At 45.6% G+C, this 21,760-nt stretch overlaps 1 protein-coding gene across 1 annotated transcript in view; it reads right to left on the bottom strand.

Annotated features, from left to right (window-relative positions):
- Positions 1–21,760, bottom strand: part of RNF169 (ring finger protein 169) — a 54,671-nt gene that overhangs the window by 28,428 nt on the left and 4,483 nt on the right. Inside the window, exon 2 of the mRNA XM_059724642.1 lies at positions 1,617–1,693. Within this exon, the coding sequence (XP_059580625.1) occupies positions 1,617–1,693 (77 nt within the window). The remainder of the gene's footprint in view (positions 1–1,616; positions 1,694–21,760) is intronic.

Raw genomic sequence — 21,760 nt, 5'->3', positions numbered from 1 at the left:
TAGGCACAGCTATGCCTATGTTTTGCTATGGGTATTTTCCATGCTTCTGGGCTTTGCTGAGGGTTGCATGGGGCTGGGAGGAAATTCCTCTTCCTCCCCTCCCTGCTTTTTAAGTGCTTTTTAAGCCTTCCTCAGAGGCACTAGGGATTGGCTACAGCCCTGGCTGGGGGTTTGGGCTGGGCTGTGCCAATGCTCCTGCTGGGACTTAAACCCAGGTGTTCCTGGCTGGATGGTTTTGCACTTCTGCACAGGGTCAGGCTGATCACCAAATGTGGGGTCAGGAATTTTACCCCATGGCAAGATTGGTACAGACAGTGGGGATTTTTGCCTTCCTCCCTAGCAGGGGGCATGGCCCTCTACCTGGGATCTCCTGAACGCATGTTAACAATCTTTACAGAAGCAGGACATTGGCTGCTGTGGTCCCACTGCTTTATCTATGGCAGGTTAGGGTGTTACATCTTGCATTGTGTCAGGATTGACTGTGTAGCTTTGCCAAGAGGTTAGACAATGCGTTGGGTTTGGATAGGAATAACCGTGCCTAAGGGAATGGGGGATTGGATTAAGTGCCCTATCCAGGTCCTTTCCAGCCCTGCTTCTCTATGATTTTATGACCTGGCCAGCACAGGGAACTCTTTCAGCTGTCACCATGAATGATGCTATCAAGACTGCAAGAATGCTTTCAGAATGAGAAAAGTGCACGTCTTCGCTGTATGGCTACACACATATACTCTCCTTGGTTTCAAAGGTGCACATGCCACTCCTGACCAAGCCTTCAACCAAAAAAACCCCCACTTTCATGGAGAAAAAGGCCCTGACCCAGCAGAGTCGACATGGGCTTGTACTGGGCTTTGCATGGCTCCCTGGGAGCAGCTGCAATAGTCAGATCAGGGTTTATATCAGGAAAAACGAGCGAGCAATTCAGAACATAGGGGCAGAATGGACACTGCTCTCCACCTTCACCCAGAGCAGCTACTGCTACACCTACTGCATTTCTAACTCACCAGGCAAGCAGACTTCACAAGTGGCTCGCCACAGGAGACGTTCTACTGTAAAAACTTGACTCACTTCAATGATTGATTTTCAAAACATGCTCCTTTTTAATGTACAAAACAATTCTCCCACACAGAGCCTATTTAATTCCCAAAGGTCTGAAAAGGCTTTTTCTTACCCTTTATTTTTCCCCCCTTTTATTTTCCTTCATCCTTTGCATTAGACCAAGTCTTGAAAGCCTGGCTTTGAAAGATTTGATTTCTGAGACAGTTGCAAATGAGTGAACCGTGGTGGGGGCAGATCAGGACTGTAAAAGGCTTTGCAAAATAATAGTTTGCAACAGCAAACGTACTAATAAACCCTGTATATCTTACAGTTGGTTAAGTAACGCCGAGGAAGGTACGTTTTCATCTCTTGGAAGCCAGCCTAAGATAGCAGTATCTGGCTGCTATGCTTTTAGCTACTGTCAATGTTTCCTGAACTGGCTGGGTGGTATGAAAGGAAAAATGACCTTTGTTGTAGAAGACAGAAAAAGCCTCTGAATGCTCCACATAGGTAAGAAGGTATATTTGTAAAGACTCCCAGTTACTCTGGAAGCAAAGTCATTATTAAGCAGAGTACTATACCTTCTTCAGCTGGCTTTCATATTCCTCACGCAGTTCCCCTGGTTTGCTTAATTTGATGGGTGCTCTGAATATAAAGTCTGGAGAGAAAAGGGGGGGGGGAAAAAGGAGGAACATACTTTAAAAGGTACAATACTTGGAGATATTTTCCTTTATTCTTAAAAATGGCTAGCTATACTGTTATTTTCCATTTCAGTAACTGAAGTTTGACTCTATTTAGACATATAAGGTTCTACGGCATTTCCTTGACCGCATACATTTATATTACAACCCTGCTACCAGAGCTGTGTGCTAATACACAAGGTATTCAAGCTGCCTTCGTTACAGTGCTCTGCTCCCGCAATAGCATGCACAAAACATTTAAGGGACAGTGCCGATTAATAACTTCCATGGTTTCACCCCGCCTTACTTTCTGCCCGTCTTCAGACTAACATGGCTAATCACCTCTTTGCACGATTCTTACCGTGATTCTCCGAGTTGCTTACTAACGATTAACCACCACAACATCCCATGGAGGACTTATTTCCATGTTACAAGCAAAGAGGGTAAGCAGCTTGCCCGAGACGTCACAATGATTCAGTAGCGGAGCCAGAAATAGCACCAACAATAAAATGTGCATTTTATTACACTAACTCTAGTAAGGCCATCTACACCAGCAGCATGATATTCTCATTCCTGGACCCCTTTCTTCCACTTAATTTAAATGCTTGTTTAAGCAATGTTATATTTATCATATAAAAATCTACCTACCATCCACCTAGCCATTTTACACTATCAGCTTCTCACAAAGCAACTTTTTCAACTATAATTAGCAAACAAAGGTTTTCTTTTCCTTGCGCTGTGCTGGGTAACTTTAGCATTAAGTTGAACAAACAGTTTACTTTTAATCTAGACCAGAAAGGAGAAAAAAAAAACCCAAGACAAGAAATAGAAAGTAAACATATTTAGGATACTGGTAAACAGTTACTTTCTGGCTTCCTTTCCAATGTTTTGCTACGGGCCAGCTTCCTTCATGCAGCTCCTAATGTCATCTTGAGAAGTTTCCACCCATTTTTGCACAGCACAAGTCTGAACATGTCATACTCTACAGTTAGAGAGCACGGCAGTCATCCCAGAAAGGAAGCAACCTGACAAAGCTTGCATCCTGCAACCTCAATTCACCTACTTGTTATTATGAATTCAACAACGATCCATCATATTAGTATAGGCAAGCTCTAAATACAGGTGATGGGGAGAGATGAAAAAAATGATGCAACAGAAATGTGCTTTCCTTCAGTCATCATCTCCCAGCCCCAGCAGGAAGGAAAAAAAAAAAAAAGTTTATGACTTGAAAGAAATCATACACTATAAAATTAACTGAGCTGGCATGTTTAACCCTCAAAGATAAAAGGGTACATACTGTCCAAAGGGCACATGCTTGTCTAAAACGGAAAGTTCCTTAAATAGGGTTACCATATGCCTGGGTTTTCCTGGACACGTCCTCTTTTTTGGCCCCCTGTCCGGGAGGGCATTTAAGATGTGAGCGTGTGTGGGTGTGCGCACGTGAGTGCATATGTACGGGAGCTGCGTGGGCAGCAGGGCTGGGGGGGCAGGGGGCTGTGAACTGGGAATGAGGGGCACTGGCAGCTCAGGGGGGCAGAGGCAAGGCATAGGCTTATCACTGCCCCCCCCCCCCCATCAGATACCCCCCATAGGTGTTCTCTTTTTTGATACTGGAAATATGGTAACCTTACAACATAAGTAAATTAAAACACAACAGTCTATAGCCGTTTGCAACCAAATCTTTTGCTTCTGATCTTGCCTATCCATAGAGTTATACAACTTCCTTGTTTGTGCATTACAAAGTTTTAGTTAGGCTTAAAAAACAAAGACTCCTCCCCCCCCCCATGATTCAGAGCTGGCAGGACAAGATCCAGTCATTTAAAAACTGATGAAACGCTGGACTTCCCCATTCCTGCCCTCCCTGCTTTTGCTTTCAAGTTTTCCTGCATTTTGCTGCAAAAGGTGACCTCATCTCCGCACAGAAATGAACCTGGGGCATCTGAAGCTCTGAGGAAGGGCCGTGTATGGCCCGTATCAAAGGTTCGAAAGCAATGAGTCGGGGAGCCAAAAATAAGCAGGAGATGAGATTTTCAGAAGTGGTGAACTTTGGGAGATTTGCTTCCTGGTATTTTATATATTCAGGAATATACTTTCAAGATGTTCTTGTCAACTGCAAAGTCTACAGACTTCTTTGTTTTTTAACCAAACGCTGAAATTCCTCTTTGAATCATGTAACTTTGGATTTGTGATAAAGATCAGGACTGGCAATGCTGTGAAATGAAACCCTGCATTCCCTCACCCGGTTTCAGCCTCCTCTTCCTGGCCAGGAGTCACCTAACAGTTTCGGATTCAGAACCGGCGAGGCGAGGTTGGAAAAGTCACGGCAAAATGTCATAGCTTCTCCACCCTGTTTTCCATTCGTGTCCTCCAGCAGTTCCCGTTCCTCGCAAATTATCAGGCCGGATTTCCACTGAGACCGTGCCAACGGGTCATCAACTTGTAACATGCTTCAGGGACTTTTAAACATTTGGAGTTTGTCTAAGGTCTTATCTTCACTACTAAAAAAAAAAAAAAAAGTATGCAACTCCACTCAGTGTAACTAATATGCACATATCAGGAGGCAAAAAACCCAGCAAGGAAAAGGCATAGCTTTTGCTTAGGTTGGTTTAGCAGCCCAACACAAGTTAACTTGGAATAGATGCAAGGGTGCCCATATACAAAGTTGCATGGATTTAATTAAACAGGTTTAACATCAATACTTTGTATACAGCTTGGGCTTCATTATCTTGCTTTGAAAACCTTAGGGTATCTACACATGCTATTAGTATGCAGCAGTCAACTCCAGCCCACATTGAGCCATAGTTTATTGCTCCTGGGTGCACCATTTGAACGTGCACCCAGAACCGCAGCACACTGATCCAGGTCAGAGCAGCCCCAGCTGGCAGGAGAACTAGGGGGTTGGCTTGCCAGCCCCAGGGCTGCTCTGACTTGGCTCAATGAGCTGTGGATGGGTTGGATGGGGCACGAGGGTGCTCCAGTATGGAGCCAGCCGGCAGGCAGCACCCCCACTGTAGCACCCTCATGACCCAGCCATTTGGGTCAGCATTTACACCTGTGCAGCTGTGCACAAAAAAACCCGAACTCTGCAGCACGATAGTACTTGTATTTAAAAGTACTACCCTACTGCGGAGTTTATTAGTTTCTTGCTGCCTAACAGCACTGCACACGTAGACGTGAGATGTTTACTGTGGAGCCAATTGGTTTACTCTGCAGTAAAGGTCTCAATGTGCTCTTAGAGTGTAAACTAAATCATGAGCCATTTCTCAGGTGCACCCAGTATCCAGGTGGTAGCCGTATGGGTCTAGAGGCAAAAGGAATCCAAACTCGTGGCGGACGTGATATCTTTTATTAGACCAACTAGATATTTGCAAAAAAACCCCAAACAAACGTTCTTTATTTGGAAGCTTTCAGGCACAGGCACCCTTCATCTGGCATGGGGGACTGCAGACTGTAAACGTTCTTTTTCATTTCTACCTAGGAGAACTTTTACAGTCTTTGCAATCTCCTGCGCCTGATGAAGGGTGCCTGTGCTCGAAAGCTTGCAAATAAAGTTTTTTGCAAATATCTAGTTGGTTTAATAAAAAAAGATCACCTCTGCCACGAGTTTGGATTCCTTTTGCCTCTAGACCAATATGGCTACAAACTGGATACCCAGTACTTCAGCACATTTAATGAGAAAACCCCCCTCAAAAAACAGAAATAAGTTCCATGCCCCCAAAAAGACAAAGGGGTCATAAAGTCAGTTCAAATGACCATCCAAGAATCTCTCTGGCACTGTGGCTCCTGAGGATTTCAGCGTAAAGGTTCAGGTGGGATGATGCTGTACTCTGGTTAGCTTGAGATGCTAGCAGCTGGGGTGTACATATCGGCAGTTTAGAGTCACGATAAATTATGCCAGGGCTGAACTGGCTCCCAGACAAGCCTAAGGGGCCTGGTTTAGGGAGACATAATATTGATGTAAAATAATTATGCTCTCCCCAGTCGGATCTCAGACAGTCACCAACGATCACGCCTATGGTCTCACTGAATATCATTGGAAGTTGGACAATTTTTTTTTTTTTTTAAAGGAAATTGATTGTGGTCCTGGAGGAGTTGTGATAACTTTCTGGACATGCTTTTCAACTGTTTTAGACACCACTCTTTTTTTTTTTTCCATATGTGCTGAACCTCCATACATCAGAGGTGCAAGATGAGTTTTTCTTCTTTTTCCCCCCATTTTACTTCTGTTGCCTAAAAAAGAACGGCACGGCTGCTTTGTCATATTGTTCACAGCTCCTGAATAACATCTTCAGCCACTGGACCACTCCTCTCCAGCCTCCTTTTCAGGTGCAGAATCAAAGTTAAGAAACTTTTTCCCCTGCTATATGGACCTCTGTATTCATCCTCACACCACTGATCATTGACCAATAATTTTTCCCTTTGTTCCCTTATTTGCTGCATTCTAGTAGCGGCCACATAAATTTAAATCTACCCACATATCCCGAGATCCTTCAATATTTTGTTTAAATTGCTCACTTTGGAGTGCCTAGAAGGCAATATATTTGGCTTAAAAGAATGGTGTAACTGGAACAAAGCTTAAGCGATGGCTTTGTAGGTGTTCTAATCATCGAATTACTGCCTGATTTTTGTCAGTTTGGAGGAAAGAGGTAAAAGTCAACAGAAATTGCGTTTTGAATGAAGCTGAAATTGAAGCAGTAAGTAGTGAAAGGGTTGGCTCAGAGACCACGATTGCTGTGGTGACATTCGAATGTCTCTGACAGCAAACTCAATGCTCTACTCCGCTACTTCAATAAGCAGGTTTCATCCGGTAGCATATTTGATGGTGAAGAAGCCAAAGCAGATGCTTTCTGTACCATCCAAGATGTCAACAGATATTGGCCACGTCTCCATGAGATGCCGGCTGCGCAGTAGCATCACGTGGCATGAAGAGTGACATGACACGACTGCGCAGTAGTAACGAGCTACTGCACAGCGAGCATCACCACAAAGCTGTTTGGGGATGTTACTGCGCAGTGTAGACGCAGCCATTTTCTAGTTTGTTACTTAACAACATCTACATTTTACTTTGGGAGAACTGTCTGCTTGTGTTACTTCAATTCATGCAGTTGCTCCTTTCCTATAATTTCTTTCAACTATGCTGAACCAGATAAATTCATTAATGACAAAAAAAAATTAGTATATCAATAGCCTACAGTATTGATCACCAGTTTTCATACTGAAGATGGAATGAATTTGCTATGCGAGTGTTTTTGATTAACATGAAGACGGAAAAATGAAGATGAACTCGTTAGCTTTATAAAAACCATGATCTGGAAGCACTGCTCAACTTCCAGAAGCATCAACCTTGGGTCAAATCCATTTTAAGGTTCAGTTCATTATTCTATCCAACCACAATAATTAATCCTACCACTAACCAAACCCCCCTCATCCTCTAAATTTAGAAGGCTCTGTAACATTTTCCATGGCTGGCATTACCAAAAACTACTTGAGGTCATCATTGCTTCTCTTTTAACTTGAAGTAGTCAAATCAAAGATCAGAAGTAGTACTTTAAATAAGGAAATGAGAAGGACACACAAGTATCAGAGCAGTGGAGCTCTGGAACAAAATTTGCAAAAGAATAAAGTGCATTAAAAATTACAATTTTTTAGATGAAGCTTAAGAAGTTTATGAAAGGGCCTACAGGATATTGTGCCTCTGACAGCAAGGGCTGATGCAACAGGTGCCTTCCAGTGCTGTGTGCCTAAGTTATGCTCATGTAAATATTTTAGGATGAAACACAAAAATGGAAACAAAATCCCTTGGGGGTAAAGTCCTTGATAAAGTCTCTTTTTTTCATCTACTTTCTCAGAAAACAGGTTTTCGACAGCTCTGCCAGACTTAATGAAGAATGAAGGATGTAGACATCAAGGAAGGAAAGGTACTCTACAGCAGAGGTTTCCAACCCCTGGGCCATGGCCCAGTACCGGACTGCGAAGTGTTGGCTGCTGGTCGGCAGGAGGGTTGGCTGCTGGACCGGAAGTCCGGAAGTGACCGGCATACTGCGGATCGGCAGCCAATCCCTTTTTTTATACTCGGTATTAAAAGGTTGGCTGCCAGTCCGCAGTATGCCGGTCACTTCTGGACTGCAGTATGCTGGTCTGCAGTTCGCCAGTCCGCAGTCTAAAAAGGTTGGGAACCACTGCTCTACAGGACTATGCAAAAAGGGCAGTAAGAATACTAGATACAAACAGACACTGCCAAAAGAAGCAGACCAGTTGTGCCAGGATGTGCAATCCTAAGGGACAACTGGCACTGTGTTCCCTGCTACCAGGGGCTTGCCCAGAAATGCCCTGGGACATGCCTCTAAGTGGAGAAAGCTGGGTTCTCCATTTGCAGAGACCCACCCCAGGGAAACTCCTGGATAACCTCCCTGTAAGCTGGGAAGGCCAGGCAGGCGCTCTCGAAGCTTGAGGGGCCTAATCCTGTATAGGAATTCTCAAGGCATACAGGATCAGGCCCTTCAGGCCCTGGAAGCACCTGCTCAGGATGAATGAAGAGCGTGGGCAGCTCCATGCTGCCTGTGCTCTCCCACCAAAAAGTTAACAGACACCTGCCACAGTAAAGTGGCAGACACTATTACTGCCTTTTGTCAGGGCCACCAACATGGCTATTTGTAGTGCAACAAATGGTGCTGCTGTAAAAACTGTTCTGGTGGCACAAAGGCTATGTCTGTTTGCGCTCTATGAGCTGAGGACTGGAATTTAGAAAGTTTAAAGCTCAGTGGGCAGGTCGAGGCAGTCGAGCTAGGTTTCAAGCTACTTATTTCATTACTCTACAGGAGAGCTCAAAGGGTAAATTGTGCCCAAAAGCTTGCAAAGAAAGATTTTTTTTTGTGTGTGATTTCTTAGCTGGTCTAATAAAAGGTATCATCTCTGAACCGGGAGTTTGAGAATTTTGCATTTCTTTTTGTCTCGGACCACGACGGCTACCAAATATATCCCTGAAACAAGGGGTAAAATGGCATTTACTATCTTTAACAGGATGGATTTTCCTTGTATAAACAAAACCTCTCTCTCTTTCCCTCCACAGACAGAATCAGGATAATTTATTTCTCTGCTTTACACAATTATCCCCTACAATGCTTTGAAAGAAGCCACAGAAAAAAAAAATGAAGTGGACACAATCCTTAGACATTTCAGTCTGCAGATGGCTCAGTCTAGCTTTTTTTTGTTGGCTGCTGGCCTTATTTTATGCTCTGTCATAGCCTTTCCCAGACAATTGCAGCAGACCTACATCACAAGCTTACTGTGCCAGGCAGCAGTGCCCCCACAAATGCCAGCCCAGTGGAAGCAGCGTATCTCCTGAACCTTAAGCAACCTAATTGCATGCATAAGATGCTGCAGGCAGGCTGCTGTGTGGCTATGTAATGAACCGGCCCACTGATGCACACACACGACCATGCAGCTTCAGCCCAGAAGGCAGCCCCTGCAAGCAGCGCAGTGTGTTCGAGGGGGCTGCTGACTGGCTTGTAAGCTGGACACATAGACATTCCCTTACGACAACGATAAAAGCTCTATTTTGTGTTTTTAAACACACTCCCCCAAAATATAGGTTTGGTTAAAAATCATTTTAAAGCACTTGGTTTTGGTTCCAATAATTCGACTTAGGTGCAAGCACTGGACAAATGCTGCAGCATTTAGACGTAAAGCTTGTAGCTGTGTTGGTCTCAGGACAAAGGCAAGCAAGGGTCTTTGGGGAAATCTGCTGTCTTTTATTAAACCAACTAAAACAGTAGGAAAAATTATTCTTTGCAGGGTTTCCGGTACAAACACCCTTTGTCAGGCTGACCAACTGCAGACACTTCCTTAGCCTGACGAAGGGAAGGGTGTTTGCACCTGAAAGCTTGCAAATCTTGTAAGGTCCCGTCCAGCCCCTAGCATCTATGAAAGAAGAATTTTTCCAGATATTTTAGTTGGTTTAATAAAATATATCGGATTTACCTGATCTGCAGCATTTAGATCGCAGGCAGCAAAAGAAAGACCTTGCATTTACAAGAATTTACTACTCCATGCTGAGCAAAGGACACAAAGTACACAAAAGCAGCACCAGCCGTGAATATTGAGGGTTTTTAAAAGTAGTCGGTTTTAAAATACGGTTTTAAGAGAATGTACCGTTTTACTGCAGATTTCCTAGATTCAGGGATTATAAGCCTGAGGGAACCACTGTGATCACCTGCTAGGACCTCCTGTATAATACAGACCTTAACATTTCCTTATATTCCTCTTTGAACAAGAGCATCTTTTCCCCATAAAGAATCCAATCTTGATTTTAAAGCTCCCAATAATGGAGAAAACACCAAATTCTCGATGGGTTGTTCCAATGGTTAACTACAATTAAGAAAAGAAATTAACATTATTTTTAGTCTACAATTTTCTAGCTTTAACATCCAACCACTAGACCTTGTTGAATCTTGGCCTCCTAACTAGGTTAAAGGGCCCTTGATTATCCAGTTGGTATTTATTACCTAATTGTCATGTCACCCTTACCTCCTTCACCCAACCTTTTGGTTAAGCTATGCAGATCAGACTCTTCTACTCTTTCATTATAAAACAAAGCGTAAGCCCATTACCCGCCCTCACCTGAGCACAGGTGTGCATGAGCAGCCCCAATACAGCAGCTCAGGGTGGCCCCATGCTGCCGGGTTCCTCTGCCCCACGGCCACGCTCTACAAGGGCTGCCTGTGCGTGCCTGTGCTGGGGTGGGGGAAGCAGGGGCCAGGTCACAGTCCACCATGTAGAGAGCGGATTGTGGCTCTGCCCTGGGCCCAGCCCCATGCTGTCACAGTCCTGGCTCTCGCTGCCTGTCCCACTCCTGGATGCCACTTCCTGCCTGCCTGCAGCTCTATCCCATCTGCCCAGCCAAGTGCACCCTGCCTGCAGGGACCACTTTGGGAGTTTTGGTGAGTTGTTGTAAGGGGGGAGGGTGCAGAGTTGATGACCCAACTCACCAAAACTCCCCAAGCTGTCCTCCAACCCAAATAACTATCCACCTCTGGCACAAGCAGAGAGACTACATTGTTTCCCCCATTCATAAAGTCAAGGATCTCATGAGCCTTTTTGGCCGACGCCTCACACTGGAGCTAGTGTTCAAATGATTGTTCACCCTGAACCCCCTCAAATCCTTCTTAAGAGTTCCCCATTCTGTAAGCGTGGCCTACATGCTTGGTTTTCAGATGTCTGCCTTTACATTTCACTGGGCGTGTCTACACGTTGATTAACGCGCCTTGAACACCATGCATTTACTTTAGTATTTGCTTAATAAAGTACTATCTAAATGCGCCAGCACACGGTTATTCTGTGACGCTTACTGTGCATTAGCCTAATTCTTAACTGCTACACCACTGTGCAGTGCTATTAGGCTAATGCGCAGTAAGCGTCTCGTGTAGAAGTGCCCACTATGTTAGAAAATCTATTCTTTGTTTGCACACAGTTTATCATGTCAGCCAAAATCATCTGTACCGCTAACTTAATCTCTTGCTTTTGGGATGTCAGCAAACTGTCATTAATTACTTTGCATTCTTTCAGGCCACTGACATGTTAGATCCGGAAGGGCTGAGAACAATGTGGCCTACCAATGAGCCAGCTTTATATCCATTTAACGCGTTTGGCATTAATTCTGTATCGTTGTGGTTTCTTAAATCAACACACTTTAAAATATAGGGAAGGAAACAAACAGCCCAGAGTAGTAGAAGAACAGATTAAGGATTACTTAAAAAAAAAAAACTAGATGTGTTCAAGTCAACAGGGTTGGATAAGGTGCACCCCAGGGTACTAAAGAAATTGGCTGGAGTAATTTCAGAGCTATTGGCTATCCTTTTTGAGAATGCATAGAGGTCAGATGATGACCTACACAACTCAAGAAGGGCAAATATAGGGCCCAACTTTAAGAAAGGGAAAAAGGAGGATCCAGGGAATTATAGACCTGTCAATCTGATCCTGACACCTGGAAAGATCATGGAGCAGGTTCTCAAGGAATCTACTGTGAAGCACCTCGAGGAGAGCAAGGTGATCACAAACAGCCAAGCATGGATTCACTGAGGGCAAGCCATGCCTGACCTACCTGATTTCTTTTTATGATAAGGCTCTGTGGGTGGGGGAGAGAAGTTCATGCGATTTATCTAGACTTTAGCAAGGCTTTTGACACAGTCTGCCATTATATTTTCATTAACAAGCTACAGAAACACACACTAGATGAAAGCACTGTAAGGTGGACATAACTGGTTGGATCATCACACTCAGTGAAAGTCCCTCAATGGCTCAATGTCTATTTGGGAGGAGGTATCAAGTGGGGTTCCCTACTGGTCTGTTTAACATCTTCATTAATGATTTGGATGAGGGGACTGAGTGTGTGTGTAGCAAACTTGCAGACAACACCAAGTTGGGTGGAGTTGCATATGCCCTAGAGCAGAGGTTCTCAAACCCTGGGCCGTGGTCGGCAAACCGCAGCCCTCCAGAACTGGTTAGAAAGGCCGCGGCTCCTTTTGCAGGGCCCACGGTAGCGCAGGGTTTGGCCCACTCCTCCGCCCGGGTATTCTTACCCGTCTTCCAGCTGGAAATTCTGGCTGCGGTTGGCTGCGACTGCTGGCCCACGGTTTGCCAGGCTGTGGCCACTTCTGGGACGCAGTTTGCCAGGCCATGGCATAAAAACTTTGGGAACCCTTGCCCTAGAGAGTAGGGCTAGGATCCACAGTGACCTAGATAGATTAGAGAAGTGGTCTGTAATCAATCAGATGAGATTCAACAAGGATAAGTGCAAAGTCTTGCACTTGGGACTGAGTAACTGCAAGCAAAAAATACGGACTGGGGAATGACTGGCTAGGTGGCAGTACTGCAGAGAAAGTAGACCATAAGCTGACTATAAGCCACGAGCATGCTCTTGTTGCAAAAAAAGATGCCAACAGCATCCTGGGTTGTATTAACAGGAGTGTCACTTGCAAATCAAAGGAAGAGATTCTTCTGCTTTATTCAGCACTGGTGAGGCCTTGTCTGGAGTCCTGTGTCCAATTTTAGACCTCACACTTCAATAAGGATGTGGACAGATTGGAAAAGGTCCAGAACAAAGCAACAAAAATGATTACAGGCCTCGGAGTCACGAGTTAAGGGGAAGGGCTCAAAGAACTAGGGTTATTTAGCCTGGAGAAGAGAAGACTGAGAGGGGATTTGATAACAATTTTCAAATATCTGAAGGATGATTACAGAAGTGATGGAAATGGACTTTGCTACTAGTCCTGTCCCCTATGGCTACAGAGAAAGGGCCTCAAGCTTCAGCAGGGAAAATGTAGTTTGTAATTAATTTAGGAGGAATCTTTTGAATATGAAGGTGGTCAAAAAGATCAGAACAGACTGCCCGCAGGAGTTGTGGAATCTCCATCCTTGGAAATTTTCAAGAGCAATTTGGACAGACACTTGGCTGGGATGGTTTAGTCGGGGAGGATCCTACCTTGAGCAGGGGACTGGACTACATGGCCTCATGTGGTCCCTTCCAGCCCTACTTTCCTATGATCCTATGGTACAATATTAAATCAAATACCTTATACAAGTGCAAGAATATTAAAAACCTGTTACCTTTATCAACCAGGCAAGCGATATCACGAAAAAGAAAGTTAGGTTGGTAGATCTATTTTTCATAAATCCATGTTGATTTTGCTTCTTCTGTTTTTATTAATTGCTTACAAAATCAGCAATTATTGTGCCTGAGATTTACATCAGGCAGGCAAGCTTGCAATTCTCTCTGTTGTCCCATTTACCTTTTGAACATATTAGTACAACATTCATTTTTTTTTCCCCTCCCAGTCCTCTGGAACTCACCCAGTATTCAAATATTTTTTAACACATGCTCACTCTCTCTCTCACTCCCACCCCCTTAATGGTGCAGCGAGCTTCTCAGCCCACTCTTTTAGAACTCTTTGATGCAAGCTCACCAGAGCAAGTGATTTCATAGGTGCTCTTAACTTCTGCTTAACTCTGCCAGTCATAAGTTTTTCCTTGTGCCTTTGCTTAACTCAGTGACTAGGAACTGCAGAAAAAATGAGGGATCTTCATTACTGACCTCTAACACACATGGAAGATTAGACAACTTCTCTATAACAGGTTCTTTTTTAACAAAACCTCAGCTGGGAAGTTTTGGCTTTTGGGGCATCTAGTAAATTGTCCTTAAACGGCTTCTAATGATCATTCGTATTTTTCTGTTTAAGTTCTTTTTCCCCCACCCCAACTGATTTGGTTCCTATTTGCTTTCAACTTTTGAGTCTTGTCCTTTTACAAGTACATACCAGAAATATATTACTAGCTTGGGGTTGATTACCTGTGTTACATGCAAATAGAATAAAGTCATGATCACTTGTACTTAGGCTGCTTTAAGTTTGTAATCAACTCCTCCCTCTCTCAAAAAGTCTAATACAGATTTTATTCAACCTGGATACCACACTTTGTGCTCAGAACTGTCCTCTATATTTAGAACATCTTAGGACATTTTAAACCTGGCAGCATGAGATCTCCAAGATGTCACTCACAGCATGATGAGAGGCAATGCTGACACAGGTATAATCATGTTACAGTGGAATACAAATAAAAAAAAGCAGAGAGACAACACAAATTCCTAATCTGGGGTAGAGAACTACCCCAGAAAGAATGAGGGGTAAAGCTGCTGGTCGATGATACCAAGTACCACTTTAGATTTTGTTCGTGCTGGAGTAATCAGTGTAAATCATAAGGGGGTACATGCTTTGTCTCTGCCCCTCTAATGCCATTTTTTGCACACCTTGCAACCTATCATAGATGGGTACATAAAGACTTATTCTCCTTGTTCTCAAATGATCTGTTAGTTGGGTCTGACAGAGACTGGGGCCAAGTAGCACATCTGTTTTTTTTGTCCGTTGAAAAACTGACCAGTGATGCATGCATGACAATCCTGAGTTCATAGGGACTCAAATGGGTGCTCCCACAGACAGAGTCCCATCCGCATTTCCTTTCCAACTACTGGGTCATTCCTAAATACCGGCAGATTATATCCAGTGTTTTTAAACTCTGCAACCACCACAAGTTTTCCCATCAGGTTTCAGTCAAATTGTATTGTTTATTTAGGAGCATAATCTCCTCTTGTATTATCCAGGCTCTCTGTATTAGCATATTTTTAATTAGAGACTTTTTCCTCCCCCCTCATCATATCCTTTAGTGTCTTTAATTTGGTTGCAAGCATCTTCATTCTCTGTAAATCAGTTCCTTTTTAGTATTTGTTTAACAGCCTCCAGACTAGCCTAGCCAACTTGTCCTCAAAGGCTGGTTCCCCCTATAAGAGGCTGCTCAGACAGTGCAGCCCACCCTATCCACAAGGTGGATCCATGCTGCACTACAGCAAACTCCTCCACATTACACCACTTATCCATAGCCAACAGCTTATTTCAAGAATCTGTTATCTTGCATCTCCTTTGTTTGTGGAGCCAGACTGACCTCAGTCATCACTTTGCCCTATTCTCCATTGGCATCTTTCCCTGAAGTCATCAACACATTGTAAAGGTAACCTGGAAAGTAGTGTTGATTAGTGGTGATCTTTAACAACACCAGTGGATTTTTACCAATCAGCTTCAAAGATTAGTTTTATCATGCCTGCCCACCCTTCACTCCTTTCATTCTTAGCATAGTCTCTGCAGAGATATACCATCTTCTTTGACAGCTGGGTGTCTCTTTGCGGGCTGATCAGCCCACCCCACCTGTACACATCTCTGATCTATAAGACCTGCTTGCTCTCCAGAGATCTTCAGTTGTTCTGCAGTTTCCATTCTGAGGACCTGGTAATGACTGAAACATCTAACTGGCTGCATCTACGTGTGCTATTAAGGTGACAAAATAAACTCCGGTGCAGTTTGCACGAGAGTTAACTGCTCCCACGCACACAGTATCAACACATGGGCCTGGGACTGCAGCAATTAAGAGCTGGGGCAGAGCAGCCCCAGGCAGGCAAGAGGTATGGGGGTGGAGGGGTCAGCTCCAGACTCTCAGCAGTAGCATCAGGCAGCAGAGGGGCTGAGTGGGCTAACCAGGAGCAATTTGCTCCTGGCGGTAACCATCTACACAAGCATTTGACTGCAGTTAATTACTCCACTGTATGATAGTACTGTCACAGAATCCTAGGAGTAAGGTCGGAAGGGACCTTGTAGATCTTCAAGTCCAACCCCCTGCCTGGGCAGAAGGAAAACTGGGCTCAAATGACCCCAGCCAGGTAGGCATCAAGCCACTTCTTAAAGACCCCCAGGGTAGGAGCCAGCACCACTTCCCTTGGAAGTCGGTTCCCGATCCTAGCCGCCCTGACTGTGAAGTAGTTCTTACGGATGTCTAATCTAAACCTACTCTCCAGCAACTTGTGGCTGTTATTTCTTGTTATCCCAGGGGGCACTAGGGGAAACAAGGTCTCCCCCAAACTCTTCTGGTCCCCCCTAGTGAGTTTATAAATGGTCACCAGGTCCCCCCTCAGCCTTCTCTTGTGAAGGCTGAACAGGTTCAGGTCCCGTAGCCTCTCGTTGTAGTGTCTGCCCTGCTGTCCCCGGATCATGCGGGTGGGCCCTCCTCTGGACCCTCTCAACATTGTCCAAATCCCTCTTGAAGTGGGGTGCCCAGAATTGGACACAGTACTGCAGCTGTGGCCTGACCAGTGTCATGTAGAGGGGGAGGATCACCTCCTTGGCCCTACCTGAGATGCACCTGTGGATGCACGATAAGGTCCAGTTAGCCCTGCCGACCGTGACCTCGCACTGTCAGCCCATGTTCATCTTGGAGTCAATAATGACTCCAAGATCCCTTTCTGCCTCTGTGCTCTCAAGAAGGGAGTTTCCCATCTTATAAGTGTGCTGCTGGTGACTACTGCCCAAGTGCAGCACCCTGCACTTGTCCGTATTGAAACGCATCCTGTTTTTGTTAGCCCACCCTTGCAACCAGGTCTTGCTGCAGTCTTTCCCTCCCTCCTAGCATGCCCATCTCACCCCAAATTTTGGTATCATCAGCAAATTTAAATCATCAGCAAATTTTGTCAGTACAGTCCTTGACAGTACTATCTTATGGTGGAGTTAATTAATTTACTGCACCCTAATACCAGCACACATGTGGATGGTGACACTTTACTGAGAATCTAATTAGTCAACTCTGCAGTAAAGCACGTGTAGATGCACCCACTGTGTGGAATACCTCCTGGTCTACTCTCTGCTCGCTCATCTTCACCTGCATCCAGCCTATACCTCTTCCTTCTGATGATAACAAACTACAGCTGTCTTCTCTGATTTCCTTGGTGGCTGGAGTAGTAGCATTCCTTGAATCTGGAGTAGCGTTCCCTTCCAAATCTAGTTGGCCAAGGTCTCTTCAACTGCTTCAGTATTCTGCAGTATTTGTACTTGCATCACAGTGCCGAATTGCACTTCCTACAATGAAGGACCATTCTGGCATTGGGCAGGAAAAGACACAGCACAACTGCCGCAGGTCACCAGCAGCAATCTATGGTTGGCTACTATAATTTAAGTACATGGACATACAGATGAGAGGCTTACTGTCTATAAGTCCCATGTGCTGCTCCTGTTCTCACCCGCTTAGATTTCCTCTGGCAACTAGTTCATCAGATGCCAAGCCTTGCCACTCGGTGCAGCATCTCTGGAGATGCTGTTCCCAGAACCAGGAACATGGTTTTTACAGGCAACCCCCCGCTTGGCACTCTTAATTGGTTCTGGAAAAACTGAGCGCTAAGTGAAACAGCGTTAAGTGAAACCTGTTTTCCCATAGTTTCATAGTTTCTCGGATTGGAAGGGACCTGAACAGATCATTGAGTATGACCCCCTGCCCTGGGCAGAAACGAGTGCTGGGATCATAATACCCCAGTCAGATATCTATCCAACTATCTCTTGAAGACCCCCAAGGTAGGGGAGAGCACCACCTCCATTGGGAGCCCGTTCCAGAGCCTGGCAGCCCTAACCATAAAGTAATGCCTCCTGATATCAAGCCTGAACCTGCTCCCAGGTTGGGGTGTTGCATCTTGTGTTGTGTCAGGATTGACTGTGTAGTTTAATGTAAATAAGTGTAATTGGTTCTGCACTACCTGCTGGCCCTGGCCCCGCTGCCCCCGCCCGGCAAGGCACTGTGCGGGCTCTGCCAGGGAGGCCGGGAGGAGCCAATGCCTTCATTGTTCTGCTGCCATGATGGCCCCGGCTGGCCTGTACCCGCTAGCCACCAGTGCACCTGTGCACGGCCCCAGCTACCCCAGGATTAACGGCGAGAAGGCAGCGGGGCTGCGGCCAGTGTGGGGGAAGCTCAGGATGGTGTCCACACCCCATGGGCGAGCGCATGACTGGAGTGGAACGGGTCATGGGCTGCAGCCCGGGGACGGGGGCTCCACAGCCTTGGCCCCACTGTGGCCTGGAGCAGGGGACACTGTGCACATGTCCTTGAACGCTGGCTCGTACTGGCCCAGGCCCTGCACTCCTGCCGGCCCTGGCCTCGGGCCTCATGTTCTTGCCGCTGTAGGCCCTGTGCTCACACCTCCCACCCCTTCTCACTGCTGCCACCGCTCCTCCCCACACACTCCAGCAGCACGTGCCAGAGTGGACCCTGGGCTCCTGCCACCCCACCCTGGGCCCTGCTCGCTGCCACTCACTGCTTCACTCAAAGCCACTGTCACCACTGCTTCCCCCCCCCCCCCCCCCCGTGCTGAGCTTTATAATGAAACACACTGAGTGCCAAATGAAACCAGGCAGGTATTTTAAATGAGTCCTATAGTGAAACCATGGTAAGTAAAACCATGTTAAATGGGGGTTGCCCGTATTGGTCATTTTTTCTTTGGAGACAACTGTAATATTTAGCTGTCTGACAGGTGCAACACCGCTTGGGACAGCACCACTTTCAAGTCAGCATTTTATCTCTGGGTGCATCAAAACCACAAAAATATGAAGATGCTGCATATAGGCAAACAAGAAAGCTGGTAGCAACACAACAAACATTCAAAGTATTATTTTAATGCTTGCTCCCAGTGCTCGAGACACCACATAAATACATTTATTGTCTTTCCTTGTTTTCACCAAGTTTAGAGTACTCTGCTTTTTGTACATATTTGTGTGGCACTTAGCACAATAGATTCCTGAATCCCCAGTTATGGTTGTGGGCTCTGCAATTTGGATATTTCATAATAATCCCAAAGTACATATTAAAAAACCAGGATAAAGACAAATCTTAGATAAATATTTCTGTTAGGTGGAAAGTTATTTTAGTGGAAGACATGGCATCTTTCCTGTGTCATTTCAGAAATAAAAGCTATAAATATTCCTAATTGATAGTTTTATAAATAACTTAGTCCAACTTCCCATTTTAAAGTATTTTTTAAGCATATATGCTGTCTAACTTGGCCTTTTGCTAAAATCCTGCAGGCTCTAGTTGAATTACTAGTAGTGGAACAGCTACCTCTGCTTTCTGAACTATCTGTTTAATTTACAATGTAAGCAGGCAATTACTTTTACAACCCGAAGTTAGGTCCAAGCCTATAGGGCTGATGAAGGCCATGCTGAAAGTTGCTGACTCTTAGCATAGTAATGCAGAGGCCATGCATCTATAAGCAACAGCTCAAGTTAGCGTAACTGTCCTACAGTTCAATCACCCTGTCATCCAGATGTTACTTTGAAGCACCTGAGTTACATGGGCATCCTCAGTGCTGAGATCATCCTCAATTTCTGTACTTGCTCCTTGCATCGTCCCAGGGCCCACTCTACGGGGACACTTCAGGATTCTTTCCCAGAAAGAACATGTCTGTCTTCCAGATGAACCATTTGGAAGCACAAAAGGACTGAATTTTTTGTTGCTGCAAAAATCTAATTGGTCTAATAAAAGATTTAACTTCTAGCATGAGTCCTGAATGCTTTTTCCTCTACCAATACGGCTACAACCTGGATATTGGCATATGGGTAATTTAGGGCAGTGGTTCTCAACCTTTTTTTGTACCAGGACCCATTTGTAAACATCGATAGCCAGTCCCGACCCAGCGCACCTGACTCTTAACCCACTGCCCCCAATGTATGGGGCAGGAGGGGTGTGTGGGGAATGGGGGGCCCCCAAGTTGCCCCTTGCAGGCTGGACCTCTGCCAGCTTGCACGGGAGAAGCCACAGTTTCCCACGTTTTTCTCCTTTAAAGAAAAATCCATTTTTTAAGGTTTATTGATCCATTTTTAAAGTCTGCTTGTGACCCTTAGATATATTCTTGCAACCCACGGGTTGAAAAATGCTAATTTGGGGCATGCGAAAAAAAAATTACTGAGAAGCAAGGAAGAAAGGGGCTTTGCTACACATCAGGTGCTCTGCAGCAACTGCCCACATACCCCCTTTAACTAGGCAATACATGGCAGCTGATCTGTAGTAATTTACCTGGCTTTCACTTACCACTAAGTAAAGAGTGTGCAAAGGTAGCTACCACAGACCAGCTGACAAGTGGCAAAACTCTGCCTCTCCTCTCCTTGCCATCACTTGTGCCTGTGCCCCTACCCTGCAAAGCTTGCAAGCAGGGTCCTAAGCTGAGCTTTCCATCCAGGTAAGCTAGCCCTCCTCATGCAGGCTGGAGCTTATTTTGTGTGAACAATGGGGTGGGGATGGGTTAAAACTCAAGTAAGATCCCAATCTAACTATACAGCATTGACATCCGCACGGCATGGTCAGCCATCCATGAAGCAGTGGCTTTAATTTGCAGCAAAGTAGATTTATATGGGAGCATGGGGGCAATTCTTCCTTACTACTAGACAAGCAAGCAATGGGAGAAAGTGCCCAGGGATGCTGTGAAATCTCCTTCACCAGAGATGCTCAAGAGGAGGCTGGATAAGTATTGGACAGGGATGATTTAAGTGTGCCAGTCCTGCTTTCATGCAGGGGGCTGGACCAGACGACCCTTGACCCACGCTAGGAAGTCTGGTGGTTGCACCAGACGTCAAAGCTAACTTATTTAACAACTTCTTTGCCTCCGTTTTTCTGAGCAGGGACCAAGTCATCCCCCCCATCATGATCCCTGACGGTCCCAGGGGAGGCGCAGCCAGGCCCAGGGTCAGAGTGGACATAGTAAGGGACCTCCGGGTGGGACTGGACATGTCCAAATCAGCAAGTCCTGACGATCTCCACCCCAGAATACTAAGAGAATTGGCAGAGGTCATTGCGGGTCCCCTGGCACAGCTTTACAAGCAAGGTGCCAGGGGACTGGAAAAGGGCCAATGTGGTCCCCATTTTCAAAAAAAAGGAAGGAAGGAGGACCCAGGAAATTATAGGCCTGTCAGTCTTACCTTGGGCCTGGGAAAGCTCTTTGAGAAAATTATCCAGGAGCACATCTGCGAGGGACCAGCAGGGGAGTGTATGCTTAGGGGCAACCAACATGGGTTCATTCGAGGCAGGTCCTATGAGACCAACCTGGTGGCCTTCTATGATCAGGTCACTAAATCCTTGGACGCAAGTGATGTGATGGCCATAGTCTTTCTGGACTTTAGAAAAGCCTTCGACACTGTCTCTCACCCCATTCTCGTTAAAAAATTAGGCGACTGTGGTGTCGATCCCTACACAGTCAGATGGGTCGCCAATTGGTTAGAGGGCCGCACCCAGAGAGTGGTGGTGGACAGGTCTTTTCCGACCTGGAGGGGTGTGGGCAGTGGGGTCCCCCAGGCCTTGGTCCTGCACTGTTCAACATCTTCATCAGCGACTTGGACGAGGGGGTGAATATCACCTTATTCAAATTCGCAAATTACACTAAGATGTGGAGGGAGGTGGGCATGCTAGAGGGGAGGGACAAGCTGCAATCAGATCTGGACAGGTTACAGAGGTGGGTGGATGAGAACAGGATGGGTTTCAACATTGACAAGCGCAGGGTGCTGCACCTGGGGAGGAAGAACCAGCAGCACACCTACAGGCTGGGGAACTCCCTTCTCGTCGGCACAGCAGCAGAAAAGGATCTTGGAGTCATGATTGATTCCAAAATGAACATGAGTTGACAGTGTGATGATGCGGTCAGTAGG

Source organism: Alligator mississippiensis, chromosome 1 (assembly GCF_030867095.1).
Source record: "Alligator mississippiensis isolate rAllMis1 chromosome 1, rAllMis1, whole genome shotgun sequence".
Lineage (NCBI taxonomy): Eukaryota > Metazoa > Chordata > Crocodylia > Alligatoridae > Alligator > Alligator mississippiensis.
This window is presented reverse-complemented; position numbering and strand designations above follow the sequence as displayed.